This window comes from Plecotus auritus (genome assembly GCF_963455305.1).
Source record: "Plecotus auritus genome assembly, chromosome: 7".
Lineage (NCBI taxonomy): Eukaryota > Metazoa > Chordata > Mammalia > Chiroptera > Vespertilionidae > Plecotus > Plecotus auritus.
In genome coordinates this window covers 20,714,783-20,731,534 of record NC_137774.1, presented here as the reverse complement: position 1 = coordinate 20,731,534, position 16,752 = coordinate 20,714,783, and the positions used below count along the sequence as shown (strand labels likewise).

General features: G+C 43.8%; 1 protein-coding gene across 1 annotated transcript in view; it reads right to left on the bottom strand.

Annotated features, from left to right (window-relative positions):
• MARCHF10 (membrane associated ring-CH-type finger 10) overlaps positions 1-15,246 on the bottom strand; it is a 42,998-nt gene extending 27,752 nt beyond the window's left edge. The window contains exons 1-3 of the mRNA XM_080680066.1: positions 15,053-15,246; positions 10,221-10,327; positions 1,831-1,950 (exon numbers count right to left, since the gene is read on the bottom strand). Coding sequence (XP_080536192.1) covers positions 1,831-1,950; positions 10,221-10,310 — 210 coding nt within the window. The 5' untranslated portion in view covers positions 10,311-10,327; positions 15,053-15,246. The remainder of the gene's footprint in view (positions 1-1,830; positions 1,951-10,220; positions 10,328-15,052) is intronic.
• Positions 15,247-16,752: the final 1,506 nt, after the last annotated feature.

Below are 16,752 nucleotides of genomic sequence, written 5' to 3'. Positions count from 1 at the left end.
CGACCTTGAAGGCACTTGTACAATCAAGGCTCCAACCCTTGGGAAAAAATTAGGATTATGTAAATAATGTTGTTTTGAGTTCTCTGACATTGAATACTCCTGTCCTTGTACTTTAGAATAGAAATTGCCAGTTTTATGCATTTTTACCACCTATTTTTGTCTTTATTTCATAATTACTTTTATATGGACAACTATGTCCTTTGTAGATGTGGTCTGAGTGTTTTGCAATGATGATTTAAAGAATGAATAATTTTTACAGCTGAAGAAGAAAAAGACAGGAATCTGTTACCAGCTTGTCCCCCAAATAAGTTTGTGAAGAGGAGCATGAAACTTCAAGTCCTAGAATATTTCAAATGCATGAGCATTGCCATACAAAACAGCCATGACTATGTACTTGGGTCTTTGCATGAAAATGGAAGAACCCTGCTGCTCATTGCTTAATAAATCCAATCTAGGGAGATTGCTATATGCTCGCTATTTGACTTAAATTTACATTACTTAAAAAAAAAATCTGTCCTTGATTTTTGTTCTTAAGTACAAAAATATAAGAAGCTACCTTAATGCTAAAAATGTGTTGTTCTAGCCAGACTAGATTTAATTTTTGGATTAATCTCCCTCCCTAAGTTTCATCAGCATCAGGCACCACATTTTGTCCTTAAGTGACAGGAAAGATCCAGGCAACATGTTCTTCTCAGGATGCCAATATTGTGAGGTAGTCTCTGTCACCTTCAGACTCTAGGAGGAATCTTTTATCGTGTGAGTGTATGTTCCTTAATAGGGAGTATAGATCTCTCCCAGGGATGCAGCTACATCCATGAACATCAATCACTGATGTTTTTCAGGTGTCCTTTGAACATTAAATAACCACAGTGTGAACATCCTAGATTAGAGAAGAAATCCCAACAAGAAGTTGATTGATATCAGGTATCCAGGACCTATCTCAGGGATCCACACCGCCAATAGAAAAGAGAGTCCATCCTCTAGAGTATGTTTCAGACATAAAATATTAAATAAGACTTCATAAAAGGCATATTACTCATCTTAAATCAATTCACCATGCTAACAATGGGTGTTGAATGCCACTTGTGGTATTCAGCTTACATAGGATAAGGAAGATTCTTACACAGATAAGCGCTTACAAATGAAATATGACCATACAGTTCCATGGTTCAGAGCACCCTCTCTGGCTCAGACTGCCTGCAACAGAATCCCTACCCTACCGCATACTGGCTGTAAAATCTGAGGTGAATTTTCTTAACTTTTCTAAGGCTCAGTTTTCTCCTCCATAAAATGAGGCAAATAATATACAGAGATTTAAGAAAATTAAATAAGCTAATACGTATAAAGTACCTAACACAGTGTGAACATTGTAAGCACTCAAATAATGGTAACTACTAACTACTACTGTTACTGTCATCATTCTCATATTGCTATTATATTATATTGCTCTTTTTATTTACTATTGTCATCCTAGACACAAATATTTGAACAATGGATAGTTATTATGGGATGCAATTATTATTGCATTTTACTCTCTTCATTTAAAATAAAAACTGGGTTTGCAATGCCATGGGTTACTGTAAGGAAAGAAGAGGGAGGCCAAACCAGGGTGAAGAGGAATCATGTGGCTGGTGGGGGGTGGGGGTCGTACCCAGAATGGGAGCTCCTGCCCTTGCCTTTTCCTGCCCTGACCTTTAACCTTTAGGATTCTTCAACATCTCCTTTTTGTGCGGGCTTTTTCACAAGTAAAACACACACACACACACACACACACACACACACACACACACACACACACAGCAGGAGAATGTCTTCCAGAGTTCTGAGTACCTGTTTGGAAGATGACCCGTTTAAAAACCGGGTTCTCTCCACATTTGTCTCTTGCCCCCCAGATTGATCTCGTTTCTTCTCACTTGGGTCTCTTCTGTATTCCTGTCCTCTCAGACAAGCCTGGAGAACACAAGAGGGTGGGTTTTTGTTGTCATCTTGGGTCTATGACTAGCTTTGGTAACTTCATGCTTCCTATCGTGAAGAACATGAAATAAGTCACAAAATACATACACAATGTACATCTGCAGGGTTGATCAAAACCTGTTACCAAGTATGAACACTCTCGCCCAGGCATTACTCCCTCTTCCCTTTGCCCAAAAATGCCAGGTGAAACATATTAGTCATTGCTTTCATAAATTCAAACAACAAATATACTGAGAGGCATTTTGTCAAATATTTACCCAACAATTGCCTTCTCAAGGCAGGAAGTACCTAATGTACCATATTAACATTTCTTTCTGGTCTCTTTCTCTTCATACGAGTAGCTCCTCCTTCATACTCACCTACACTCTCCTCTGTCCCCTTGGATTTCACCCTCGTTACAGGAGAAGAACTTTCCTAAGTGAGACCTTTAGCACGTGCTGTTTCTTCCACTGGGAATGCCTTTCACAGGTTGTTCTCCTGACAAATTAAGAACTAGCTGGGTGGCATCTCAGGTTCCCCCTGCCTCACTATTCTTCCCCAGGCCAAAGTAATTGCTCCTTTATACATATAAAGCTTGAATTATGCGATTTTGCCCCTATTATATTTATATTTTGAGCCTGTTTCTCCTGCTGATCAGTGAGAACCCTCATGGTAGGGACCATTTCTTATCTTTTGAATCCCCCAACGTCTAGCATTTAATGTTAACTGAATTGCGTTTTTGTCCAGGAGGAAAGCAATCCCCAAATGTTATGAAAACATAATAAAAATAATATATATTTTTTTCATTTTAAAAAAATGAAAAGAAAATCTACTTCCAAAATATTTCTCCTTCAGTACGGGGACTGGACAAACCCAAGAATATCATGTGCTATGGGGATTTCAACTGATGATTTAAATACCCCCAAAGAGTAAAACTTCTTAGAGCATTTCTAGGTTTGTAGAGCCAGTGACTGACTTCACCATGGCCCCGCCAGAGCCAAATTATCCACTATCATAGTAAAGAAAGGCCGTGTAAAGACCAACAGTATTGTTTCTAAACTAGGCCTGACATGTCCGCCTTCCTGGCTGGGTTGAGAAAGGAAAGATTTCTTGGGCATTTTTTGACTTCTGTTGGAAAAGCATCTCCTTCCTTGACTTGCCAGGGTTTCCCGCCTTGGGGAAAGCCTAATATTATGCTACAAGGTTAAGAACAGAAATGACTTGATATTAACCAAACATTTCCCACTTGGGAAACCAGGGAGTCAGTTACACTCTGCTTCTCAGCTGCGTTGCAGGGGAAGCACTGGCCTCCAGGCTCGGGCATGGTGGCCAGTTGGTTACCTGCTGCGCGTGGGATCCTGGCTTCCCAAGAGAAATGTGCAGTTTCACCTGCCTTGCTTGGAAAGGGTGAACACTCCAAAATGGTTGTTTTTCTTTCTCACAGTTAATCTTATCTCCAAAAACTATTCCATATAGACAGTAAGCCACTGTGAGAAATCCTGGGCAGTGTTTCTTTTCATAAATAATTTAAACCAAAAACTCAAAAAACACTGGACAGAAACTATATAATAAGTAAGATAAGCACCAAAGAGAGTTTAGCTGGAGAGCTTAGTGAAGTTTAGCAAAGTACGGGCCTCTTTTTTCCTGTTCCTTCTACAAGGACTTGTGATCGGAGCCCCGGTTTGGGAGGAGTCTGGCTTGGCCCATTGTTTCTGGATGCGGTAGATGTCTGTGATACCCTACTGGTATCAAAGGAGCAAGAAAATGCTGATGGGCTGAAAGTGGAGGAACCCGTCTTAGCTAATGCTCGCAGGACCCAGGCAGATTTTGTGGGATGAACAGAATTCTTGTGGGCTGAGTGTTTTTTGAAAATTCTCTCCAAGAATGCATGCGACTTAAATATTTCTTTACCAAAAGGGGATGAGGAATGGAATGGTTTGCAACGTTGAAAAAAAAAGGTTTTTCTCCTCTGGTTCCTGATCCCTTCTCTCATAGCGGAGAAGGGAGCAAACCAGTGGCAAGATAGGTACTTCCAATTATTTTCTTTTGATCCAGCCAAGCAGTCTTTCTGTGTAAATCAAACATTAAGCCTCTCAAAGCCACAGCTTTGCTGAGGAGAAGGAACACCGGGACAGAGCCAAGTCCAGGCTTCCAGTCCTAGAAACAGCAAGAATCCACCCCTACTCTACCCAGGGGCTAGTTTTCCTGTTATTTGTAAATGTCAATGATGTTTTTGTTGTTGACGCTGACATTGTTTCTGCTCAGGGGGGACCTGAAGTGACAGGAGCAGAGGAGTGTGACATCACGGGATGCGGAGGAATGGACTTGTAATTCACAGTCAGCAGGGGCTCCCCTTACTCAGAACTTTCAAATGTTTCCCTTTCAAACTCACGTGCCTGGAGCTAGGTTGCTATAAATAAATTTCTGTTCATGTGACGTAACTGGCTGGGGGCAGTCTTGAAGCTGAAGGAGTATCAGGTGATTTCTTATTCCTTCCTTTTGGGGGAGGATCAGGGCTTCCTCCTTCACCCTTTCTTGGTGTTCCTCCTCCCCACCTGCCCCTCCCCCCTCCCCCTTGAGCTCATCCCTCTGACTACAGCTCACGCAGACAGGCTGCCTTCTGTGCAGAAGCCACCACTGTGGGGGCAGAACACAGAAGGTGCATCTACGCCTGTGGGGGATGACGTGGGTTTTGTGACTCACTGTAACTCAATCCTGGTAAACACAACAAACCCCAGCTCTGCCACTTTCTAGCATCGTGACCTTGGGCAGCTGACTAACTCCATTGATTCCCACTCCCCTCTTCTGTCAGAGGGGCATGTGAGATGGCCCCGTGCTGCCAGAGTGTTGGGGAGCCCGAGGCACTGTTGGTCAGATGCTTAGCAGAGTGACTGGCTCATGGTGCGTGCCCAATAAAAGACACTCATCATCACCACCACCATTATGATCTTAAGAATATTTTAATAGTTTCCAATCCCGTTTCTTGGTTTACTTCTATTTCTGAAGTCAGCCTTTGCCAAATAACGTGACTCTGATTTTGGTCACGGAAGCAGAAAGACTCTTTCTGTTCAGGCCTGGACATCATCCTTGTTTTTCTGTCCCGGAAGTGTGTTTCTAGAGCCCAGTCAGTTGAGGAGAACCTGTTTAGTCGCTCAGGTGCCCTCTGGAAACCACCTTTTCTGCAGCATTACAGCTTTCTGAATCAACAGGGATGCTCAAAGCTTCTTCTGTTTCTTTTATAACCCGTCTCCTCTTTTACCTGTCCTCCTGGTGCCTTAGGAAGCCATCAGTGAACCATAGGAACACTTCCCCGCCTCATAGCTGTAGAATAAAAACCATCCTAAGACCCAGCTCTACATCTCAGTCAACAGTGGCCCTGGTCAAGGTTATTGTTCCTCAAACTCCACAAGCATTTTGGCAAGTGCCTTTAATTGGTTCTTTTTGGCTGTTGTTCTTTTGATCTAACATGCATAATCCAGAGTTTGGGGTTTTAATGATCACTGGTGACATGATTAAAATTCATTAGTTTTGAGAGGTTTTACGTAATCAAAGGTGTAAAAACAGTTTGATGTGATATTCCTCTCAAATGACTTGATTTTCTTGTTCTAGCCAAGTAAAGTAGAGAAAGACACACCTCAAGAAGTGAGCAAGTAGGAAGGGAAGCTGAATTATCTCCATTCATTCCCTCAACCTTCTGAGTGGACGGTTCCAAACCCTCACCACCAGGCATAGTCACCTACCATGCCCTTGAACAAGTCTGTATCATGGTCAGTGTTTGATCTGTACTTGCAGGAATTAGGACGAATAAGTGACGTGAGATGAAACCCATTTGAACACATTAGATTATGGAAAATCATTCCAAAATGCTAAGTGTAATCTTTCTCTCCAGCTTTCAGTGGACATTAATGGCTAAATTCTGCCTCGAGGTACATAAACACATTTGACCAAAAGAAGAAGGAAGAAAAAAAAAAAAAGCTATGCAGCATGAACACCCTTGAAGAAATAGAGCCAAATTCTGAGATGGCATATAATTATGTACTAGTTACCAGATTCTGAAATAGCATGTAATATGCCAAAGAGATGTTTATTTCCTCTTGTGTTTTCAAAAGGGTCCCACCCAACCACTGAAAGGAGTAGCATCAAAATAACTCAGGGTGGGTTGGACCCTCTCCTGCTGCTAGCACACAGACCTGCAAAGGCACTGCTAATTTGGTGCATACCAACCCTTAGCATATTTTAGGATGTAGCAGGAATAGTGTATACAGGAGGTTTCTAAGGGCTTCAATTTGAGCCAGTTCATTTGAGCCAGTCAAACACAGGAAGGGATGTGTGGCAAAAGTATATGATTTAGGAGTCATACCTAGTTATTAGGTCTTACACTATTTGTACACCCAGAAATGGGGACTTCCTAGTGTTCAAGCAGGTCATGGCACTTGGAGTGAAAGCTGCGATTTCTACAAGTAACTAACCAAGTTCATCAATGACCCAGGGTTTTAGTATCCACCCAATGCAAAGTCTACCTTAGCAAATTATCTAATTACACATAGGTGATCTATGGATCAACTTATTGAGGGGCCATTACAGCCATGCAATTGATTCTTAACCCCTTACTTGAAATCCTTTCTGGAACAAGGCAAGGAATAGATTAAGTAATCTAACTCACTGTGGTTCCCTTTAAACTATTTTCTGTGGGTTGCTATATACTTATTTCAACCAATGCTCAGGATGTCTTAAAGACAACCTGGTTTATTTTTTTTTGCAGACCTTGTGGTGAGTGGCTTGGAAGCTGCTCCATTGAGGGTGGATTTGACTTGCAGGAATAGTTACAAGTCATCTGGATCTACGTCTGATAAGCAGAGTTGGTGGTCAAGTTAAGGAACACTGGCTCTCATCCATGACAAGGTGTTTGGTTCAACAGAGAAGAATAAGATTCCACCCCTGCCCTTAAGAAGCTATGGTCCATTTTGAGAGGAAGTCACACAAAAGACAGTTTCACAAGCTTTGGGAGAGAGGTATGAAAAGGGTGCTGTGGTATTGAAGTGACGGAAATGTTCTAAAATCGATGGTCGTGATAGCTGCAAACTTGCTGAATTTATTGAAAGTCATAAATTATACTTAAAACAGGTGAATTTTGTAATATGTAAATTATAACTCACTGAAGTTTTTGTTTTTTTTTTAAAGGTGCTATAGGAGTACTGAGGTTCCCTTTGACTCTAAATTAAACTGGACTCCTCACCATCCTTGTCAAGAGAGTAAAGTAAAGAAGGGTGAAGAAGAGGTTAGAGACATGATTGAATTCAGGCTGTCTTGCTGTGGTTCTTGGGTCTTGGACCCAACCTTAAGTGAGGGAAACAACCGAAGGTTTTCATGCATTCCAATGGCATATTCAAATTCACATTTTAGACAGATTTCAAGAAAGCAGGCTGGAGGCAAGGAGACCGGTGATAAGGATATTATAATAGTCTTGGAGAGAAATGATGGAGGTTGAAACCAGGGTGGTGGCAATAGGATAAAAAGGGAGGCACAGGTCATGAGCTTTTCAGTAAACTTGGCAGGAGCTGGTGATAGTGGGATGTGCGTGGTGAGGGAGGAGGAGTCAGGGAAGGTTTAGGCCACTATCACCAGGCAGGGAATATAGAGGAGGGAGGCAGGAGGAAGGATATGTGGAGTGCAACCGTGGTCATGCTGAACTTGAGGTGCCTATGTGACATCCAGATGGAAATGTCCAACAACAGTGTGCATCTGATCCTGACACTTTGGGAAGACTCAGGTTACAAGTCATTAGTATATGAGTGGTGGTTAAAAACATAGGAAGGGATGTGCCCGGCTGGTATGGCTCAGTGGTTGAGCATCGACCCCTAAGCCAAGAGGTCCCTGACCTGATTAGATTCCCAGTCAGGGCACATGCCCGGGGTTGTGGGCTCCATCCCCGGTGGGGGAGCGTGTGGGAGGAAGCTGATCCATGTATCCCTCTCATCAATGTTTCTATCTCTCTATCCCTCTCGCTTCTTCTCTCTCTAAAGTCAATAAAAATATATTTTAAAACAACATAGGAGGGGATGAGATGGATCATGGAGACCTAGTGAATTGGAAAAAAAATGGGTGGAGGATGGGAAACTGGGGGAATTAACATTTGAGGGGTGGGAAAAAGAGTGAGAGAGAAACAGAAGGAAAATCTGGAGAGTGTGATGTCATAATGCCAAAGGAGTAATGTTTCAAGAAAAAAAGTATCAAATGTAGATAAAGCTCCAGAAAACAAAGGCTGAAAACGTGAGCTTTGGAAAAAGTAGATAAGTTAAAAATAGTGATGATAACAGGGAGATGATGGACAAGGGGACATGTTGCGGTGTGTCATCCTTTGTTCCTTTCTTTCTCTCAGTCCCCCTCTCCAGCTATCAGCAAGGTGTCTGTGTTGCCTCTATTTCCTGGGTCAGGCCACTTCCTGCGACCTCGACTCCTACCGCTCTGGCCGAGCCACCAGAATTTCTCTCCTAAATTTCCACTGTAGTTTCCTTACTAGTTTTTCTGCTGCTTCTCTTGCCCCTTTCAGACCTTTCCCCACACAGCAGCCAGAGAGATCTTTTAAAAATGTAGATCAGATCATACCGCTCCTCTGCTTAAAGTCATCCAATAATTCAAAAAAGAAAAAAGAAAGAAAGAAAATTATCCAATAATTCTCATTGCGATCAGAATAAACTCCAAATACCAAGCTTTGTCCTGAAAACACAACCTGGCCCACACTCGCCCTGGGTCCATGTGTTTTGGCCATTCTGGCCTTCTTTTGTTTCCTGCGATGCTCCAAGTTAGTTCCTGCCTCAGGACCTTTGCACTCGCTTCCCTTCAGCTCCGGATGTTCTAGCTGGCTCTTTCCCATCCTTTACCTGCACAGCCAAAGTTACTTCCTCAAAGAGGACTTTCCTGCCTGTTTAAAGGAGTATCACCCCCATCCCCGTTACCCCGGTTTTATCTGCCTCATTATATTCATCAGTAACGGAAGTGATCTTACATATTTATTTACTTGTGTGTATTATTTGTTTCTTGATTCTGGGATAAGAATGCTGGGAGAAAAGGGACTTTGTTCAGGACATAGTAGGCACTTAAGTATTATTGTTTATAAGAATAGTGTTGAAAGTGCTCTTATGAATAAGAACAGTGTTGAAAGCCCAGCAGAGATTAGAAAATGAAACTGCAGGGGGTCTACGCCACACACAGTTGTGTGATTTTTGTTTTTCCACAGAGACCATCAGACAAGATTGATTATCTCATGTGCCTGTTCTGAAGACAATTTCAAACAAGTGTTTTGAAACGTGGACCAGGTGGCAGAGGCATCTTTGTGAAAAGTAGATGCACTCCCAGCATGACCAGTCCGAATATTTATGTTCTCACTTATTGTATACAAATTCCCTCAATTTTATAGTCTTGTAGGTAGTAGGTGTGTTGCCAAGTTGCGGGAGAAATCTGCTGACTCCATTTCCAGCCCCAATGCTAAGCTGCGTTACACGGGTGAAATCAGGTTACTGAGATAGGTCTGGTTTCCTTGGTGACCTGGGAGGTTCAGTTATATTTGAAATTGCTAAGGAGGAGGAGAACCTGATAACAGCAGTTCTGTGTCTTCCTTAGGGAAGGAGCACTTTTCGATCCTTAGTTGATCGAGGCTGGTGACATGCCTCCTGGGTTGGTGAGGGTTGACCTCAGGGCCAGCGCCAGCCAGCCAGCGGGCTGAATGACATTTCCAAAGTCTGTCCTATGCCAGCGCTGGGTAATGGCATCATGACTCCTCGGGCTCTCTGTTTTGTTTTTGGCAGGTAAACGCTGTAACTAGGGTGACGAATAGCTAGCTTATTGTGGAATGTGCTAACCATCTTTCTTCTGGCAGGATGACAACGAAGGGCCAAGTCATTTTATAAATAGTAGGGCAATCCAATTTACTCCGTAATGTCTTTTTCCTTGGTAGCTGGTTTATCACATTTAAGCCCTAATGTCATTTGCTGGCAAGGTTTGTGTGCCAAGCTCTGTGCTAAATACTTTTAAAAGGTTATCTCATTTAATTCTCAAACAGTATTAGGAGGTGGGTACTATTATTATCCTCATTTTACAGATGAGGAAACTGAGACTCAGAGGTACAGTGGCTTTTCAGGATCACATGGCTTGTAAGTGGTGGGTTTGGGGTTCTAGAAAACTATTGCTGCTGAGGCTGTCTGCTGAATTCTCTCCTAATACTGTAAATGAAGGTGGAAGGTAACTCTTGCTTTCTGCAATTACTGTACCTGATATTCAGACTCCACCTTATGCTGCATGTCCCGCAGAGACTGAGCATCGCTGAGGAACTTCTGTCTGTCCCTTGCTTCATGCAACATGATTCTTAATCCCTGACCTGCATATAAAGGAGAAATAAATGTGCTGTGACAGAACCCTTTGTTACTTTGCCATATTTGGAATTAGTATAATTGCGTTCATTCCCGTTATTAATCTAATTTCCATTGTTTGAAAGGCACAGATGCTCCTTTCAGACTCAAGGGACTCTTTGTATTGGTATGGATGCTCTTACCACCCTCCTGTTCTGAGCATAAATAATGCAGCCATCAGCTGGCTTTGGTGATCCTGTCTTGGTTAGTCACAGGAGTTAGACTGACAGACACCCGATTCAGAAGCAGGTCTACAAAGTGACAAAAAAGAAAACCCAAGAACCTAGCCAAGTTATCAATGACTGAAGTTATGAGCCCCTGGGAACTGAAAGTCATTTATTCAACAATTATTGCACCCCTAATTCCAACCCAGGCACTATGCTGGCACAGGGGTATACAGCACTGGGCAAGATGAACATGGCCCCTGCCTTGAGGAGCTTACGGTCTAGGGAGAGAAGGCTGACATTGAACAAGTGAACCTTAATTGTGATAAATGCTAAGGAGATGTATGGGGTTCTATGAGAGTATTATTATGGGGGGGGGGGGGGGGCGGGCACATAACCTGGTCCAAGAGGCCTGGTGTTCCTTAGGAAATGACACTGGATTTGCGAAGGAGCGAGGCAGGTAAGAAGCAGGACAGAGAGCATCTCGGACAGAAAGGACAGCAGGTGCAGAAGCTTCAGGGCAGGAAGGGGCTGGTGTGGATGAGAAGCAGGCGGCCGGGGCAGTTGGAGCACAGAGATGGGGAGAACAGCACCAAAGGGCTGGAAGGTGGGCAGGAGCCAGCTCATGGGGGTGGGGCCTTGAAGTTCAGGAGCCATAGGACACTGGAAGGTTCCAGTCTGGGGAGTAGATTTGCATTTTTAAAAGGCCCCTCCAGCTGTTGTATGGAGAATAGATGGGGGTTGGGGTGGGGATGTGGAGTAAACATGGAAGTGGAAAGACCATTGGGAACATACTATAGTAATCCAGATGAGATAAGATAGTGACCAGACTTGGGTAGCAAAAGTGGAGATGAGGAGGAGGAAGAGGTGGGGGGCGAGGGGAAGGAGGAGGAGGAAGAGGAGATCAAAGATACTGTTTATTGAGCCTCTGCAAGTTATAAACATTTATACATATTAACTCATTCAGATCCTCACGATCCCCCTATGAGGCAGGCCCTGTATCTCTCTATATTGTAGCTGAGGAAACTGAGACCAAGGGATTCCGTAACTTGCCTAAGGTTAGAGAAATACTAAGTGGAAAAGTTGGGATTTGAACCCAGAGAGTCTCACGCCAATGCCCACAGGAGATACGCAGGAGAGAAAGTCATCAGGCGTTGGTGATGACATGAATGGTCTGGGAGAGGGCGAGAGAGAGAGAAACATCAATAATGAGAGAGAATCATTGATTGGCTGCCTCCTGCATGCCCCCTACTAGGGATCGAGCCCACAACCCGGGCATGTGCCCTTGACCAGAATCGAACCCAGGACCCTTCAGTCCATGGGCTGACACTCTATCCATTGAGCCAAACCAGTGAGGGCTGCATGTATTTTTTTAATGATGACCATGTGACAGGTGCTGTCTAGGCTTTGGGGAAACAGCAGGATAAGTCAGACAACATTCCTGCCCCCAGGTGTCTACAGTCTGCCACTTTTCTTCATTCTCTGGTTTTTCAGTTATGCAGACATTGGCAGAATCAGCTTGCCCCTGACTCATGGTGACCCAGTGTCTGGTCTTGTTGCTGTGAAATCTTCCCAGGTTTATCATCTAGCCCTGAGCAACAGGAAGAACTGGTGTTGGTCCCTCAGGGGTTATTTTATCTTAAGTACAGAAACACGGTTTAATAGGTAGTTCCACAATCTACTAGTATACACAAAACCCAAATCTCTGAGTCTGTTAAAAGTCACTTATGAGATTATTTTTTATTTGAATCCTCACCTGAGGATATGTTTGGTGATTTTAGAGAGAGAGGAAGGGAGGGGAGGAGGAAAGGGGAGAAAGAAAGAGTAACAATGATATGAGAGAGAAACTTGGATCAGTTGCCTCCCATGTGCACCCTGACCAGGGATCGAACCCACAACTTAAGTATGTGCTCCAACAGGGAATCAAACCCGCAACCTTTTTGGTGTACGGGATGATGCTCCAACCAACTGAGCCATCTAGTCAGGGCGAGAGATTATATTTTCAAAGGTCACTTTTAACTTTTCACATGAATTTGTACTTGCATAAAATGAAGTTCCTACCCTTTTCAGAAAACGATGGTGTTAAAACAGGCAGAAAGATGAACCCCTGATGCTACTGTTGGAAAGAGAAGCCTGTCTGAATATTAATCAGGCCGAGAACATAAGGATTCATAATGAAAATATGTTAATGGTCGCTAAAGGGGCACGTTCCAGAGTCCACTGGATGACACGTTCTGGTTACAAAGTTAATGTAGAAAAGCCAGCTAATCCGTCCTGCTTTAACACAGTATTATTTTAAGGAGGCTTCCAAATCAAGAGCCATGAAATAGCTTTGTTTAAATAGGTAGGAAATAACACTATTTGAATTACTTGCTAGGTTACCGCTGACTTCACAATCACCTACCAAATAAAGGACTTTAAAATTGCCTACAAAAGTCTCTTTTCCCTCCCATAAACTCTCTATGGATAGACTTTGCCATAAAAGTGAATATTTAGAAGCATCATCGTGCCACATGTGATTTTTTTATTTATTTAAATACATCAGTGCTTCATGAGATTAAACAAATACTATGGGACCAAGGAAACAGATTGTGAGAGACAGATCCAGGAGATGGTCGATAGCTACCGTTTAGGCAAACGTTCTCCACATTTCTGAAGTGTCCCTTGAACTTCATACTGCACTGCAAGCTTGAAAAACTGACCAGGATGAACAAGAAACAGAAATAACTGTATGGAAATAAATCCACATGAGATCATGCTTGATCTGTGGATCTCAGCTTTGAGGGCCTACTCAACCAGATGGCCATTTGAAGCCAGAAAAGTTTCCTCAGCAAATACAGACAGGTGGGAGGGGGGAGAATGATGATAAAATGTGGGCAAGGCAAATATTTCTAAAATAGCATCCCGTATTCGCTTGTTTCTCACCTTTGAACTGCTTTTCAATTTAAAGCCCACTCATGGTCATGCATGCTTCTGTTTTAAGTCTCTGGTGATACTATGTTGGGCCAAATCTGTGCTTTAGACATCTACATAAGAAACCATTTTAAATTGGGAGGGAAAAGAAACGGGGAAGGAAGTAGGAGGCATGTGGGAAAGCAAGAGCAGATGATCCTTCTTGGCCTCAAAATTCTACGTATCTGTGAAATTTCAATGAGGAATATTCTAAGAACTTTGGTGACATATGCATTCCTCCCGCGTGTAAATTTCCAACAAATTCAAATTTCCCTGACTAAGGAGAGCAGAATCTGATTGCGGAAATATTTTTCAGTTCTCTAAAAGATATATCTACAGCTATGCTCTCTGTTCTGTGACCACATTTGTCAGAATTTATTTGAAGGGATTTCTTTTTAATAGCCATCGAGCTATTTCACTGTTTTCTTACTATGTTCTCATATTAGAGATACCATTAAAGTTAATATTTTATTGGTTCAGCAATAAGGAAAAATGTAAACTTAAGCCCCTCTTTAGGCTGAAGTTTCCTTTGAAACAAAATCCAAGTGGCTATATTAATACCTGACAATCCTGTTTATAAAGTCCCCCTAAGATGTAGAAATTGCCAGTTATAAAAACAGTCATGGGGATATAAATACAGCATAGGGAATATAGTCAATAATATTTTAATAACTATGTCTAGTGTCAGATGGGTACTAGACTTATCAGGGCAATCACTTCCGTAAGTTATATAAATGTCTCATCACTTTGTTATACACCTGAAACCAATATAATAGTGTATGTCAACCATAATTTGAAAAATAAAAAAAAAATTAATTCTTCCTGTTCCACAACTGAGTGCCTAGAAGGATTTGGGAGATCTTATTCATCCGTTTACACAGTTAATTTGTAATGCCAAATATCTCAGGTTTTGTTTAAATCTTAGCTTTAAAAAACTTAATAGTTTTAAAATCTTATTAAAATGTCTTGAGTATAAGCAACAAAGATGAGTGATTCTGGCCTCATTGGCCTCCCGCTTCGGTACTGAGAGAATACTGTGACCAAAAATAAAGAACAGGAATTGAGGGGTGGAGGAGTATGATTTGACTCTCCCAGTCAGTTTGGCTTAGGAAATAAGGGCTGGTGGAGGGGAGGGGGGGCGGGGGGCGGTGTCCTTGGGGGTGACTCTTCATTGTATTGTGAAACTGTGAGAGAGATGGGCGGTCACACGCTGACCATCACTTCAGTGGGTGGGTGGAAATGTCAAGCAACATCAACAATTTCGCACTCAGAGGCCGAGGGGCCCTGTGTACCTCTCCTGGCTTGCAGACCAGGGCCGTCGCGGGCAAGTTATGTAGGTGCGGGCGGCTGCCAGCGTGCAAATAAATGATCCGAGTCCGCCAAACCAGTCCCTCGGAGCCAGAAAAAACGGCGTTGTACCAGCAGGAGGGAGGGGGAGGACAGAGGGGCCAGGCACCCAGGTTTCAGGCCTGATTTCCCCGCGGAATCGTTTTAGTCAAAGGAGAGGCTGTCCCCTTCCCTCCCCCCACCTACGCGGAGGACTAGCGGCAGCTGGGGCGGGTGGGGCTGGGCCGTTACCTGGCAGGTCAGTCCTTTCTCCCCTGCGGGGGGGCTAAGGGGCCCAGGGGCGGGGCAGTCAGGCAGGTCCCTGGTGGAGGAGCGGCCCATCAATCGCACCTGGGAGGCCGTCCCTGTGCTCCTCTTCCTTCTCCTCCTCTTTCCTCTCCCCTCCCTCTACCGGCCCCTCTTCTTCTTCCTCCTCCCCGGCTTTCCTCCGCGGCTGCCGGCCTTTCTAGGGGCGGAGGCGGTGGGGGCGGCTCCCTGGCGTCCTCCCGTTTCCCTGGCAACCGGCCCCCTCCTTCCGCGCGGGAGCTAGGGGCCCTGGCGTGGAGGTAGGGTGGGGGTTGCGGCCCGTGGTCCCGAGCAGGGACGTGGGGTGCTCGCTGGTTGCCGTGGGAACGAGTGGGATGCGGTTTCGAAGGCAAAAAACGGTGATAGCGGAGGGCGCGGAGAAGAGATGCAGAAGGAGGGAGGAGACGATTGGCTTTGTCTTGATTTCCAAACCTAGATACTGAGGCCTACACGCCTGCCCTGAATCCGTGCTGTGCTTTGTAAAGAATTGGACTAGAAAACGAGAGAGGGGAATATTTTTAATTGAATAAAAGAATATTAAAGACAGTACATAGGAAGAGGGAAAGAGAGTGCAGGTGTGTGTGTGTGTGGGGTGGGGGGTGAGCTATGCAGGGGGTCTCTGAAGTGCCTGCTTCAACCTGAAAAGGAAGACAGGAATGATTAAGGGTGGCAGAACCAGATAAGAAGCCAGTTAGCTCCCCATTATCAGTTATCTGGGCTGCCTTTCCCTAGGAAGAAGGTTCTTAGAGGTTTAGGGCAGTGCCCACAGAGCCTTGACCTCTCTCTGCCAGGTTTACTTGTCTGTGGTTTTCATAGGCAAAGATGACTCTTCCATTTATTTTGCATACAGAGTGGGCAAAAGTAGGTGTACAGCTGCGAGTACACGAAACTGAGTTTATTCTTGTATTATTTATTAATTGTATTATTTTCCATACACCGAGTTTTGCCACACCCTCTATTTAGGCACTCAATAATAACTTGCCACCTGATTTCAAGTTAGTGCATTTTGATTGGGTAGAGAATAGGGGAAAGGAGAATAGAAATTCTTGGACCCATGCCCGACTGGTGTGGTTCAGTAGTTGGGCATCAACCCATGAACCTGGAGGTCACAGTTCAGTTGCTGGTCAGGGCACAGGCCTGGGTTGTGGGCTTGATCCCCAGTAGGGGGTATACAGGAGGCAGCCAATGGATGATTTGCTTTCATCCTTGATGTCTGTCTCTCTCCCCGTCCCTTCCTCTCTCTGAAATAAATAAAAACATATTTAAAAAGGAAATTCTTGGACCTTTCATTGGTGCCCAGAATCCCTAGGAGTCTGTGGTTTGGGGTCTTCTCAGCACTCTCCCACATCCACTTGGCAGCTGTGTCCTCTGCAGCATCACGCTCCTTTCTATTATTACCGCCGCCACTCGAGTTTGGGACTCCATGACTTCATCACTGGATTATTGTCAGGGCCTCCTAACCACACCCGGAGCCCTATCTTCCACACCTTATTTCCACCATTTACCCTATTCTGAAAGCAGCATACATCTAATGTCACTGGTTCCCTGATAAGAAACTTGCAAATATTCTTTCACTTCTGAAATGAAGTCTAAACTCTTTTTTTTTTTAAATATATTTTTATTGATTTCAGAGAGGAAGGAAGAGG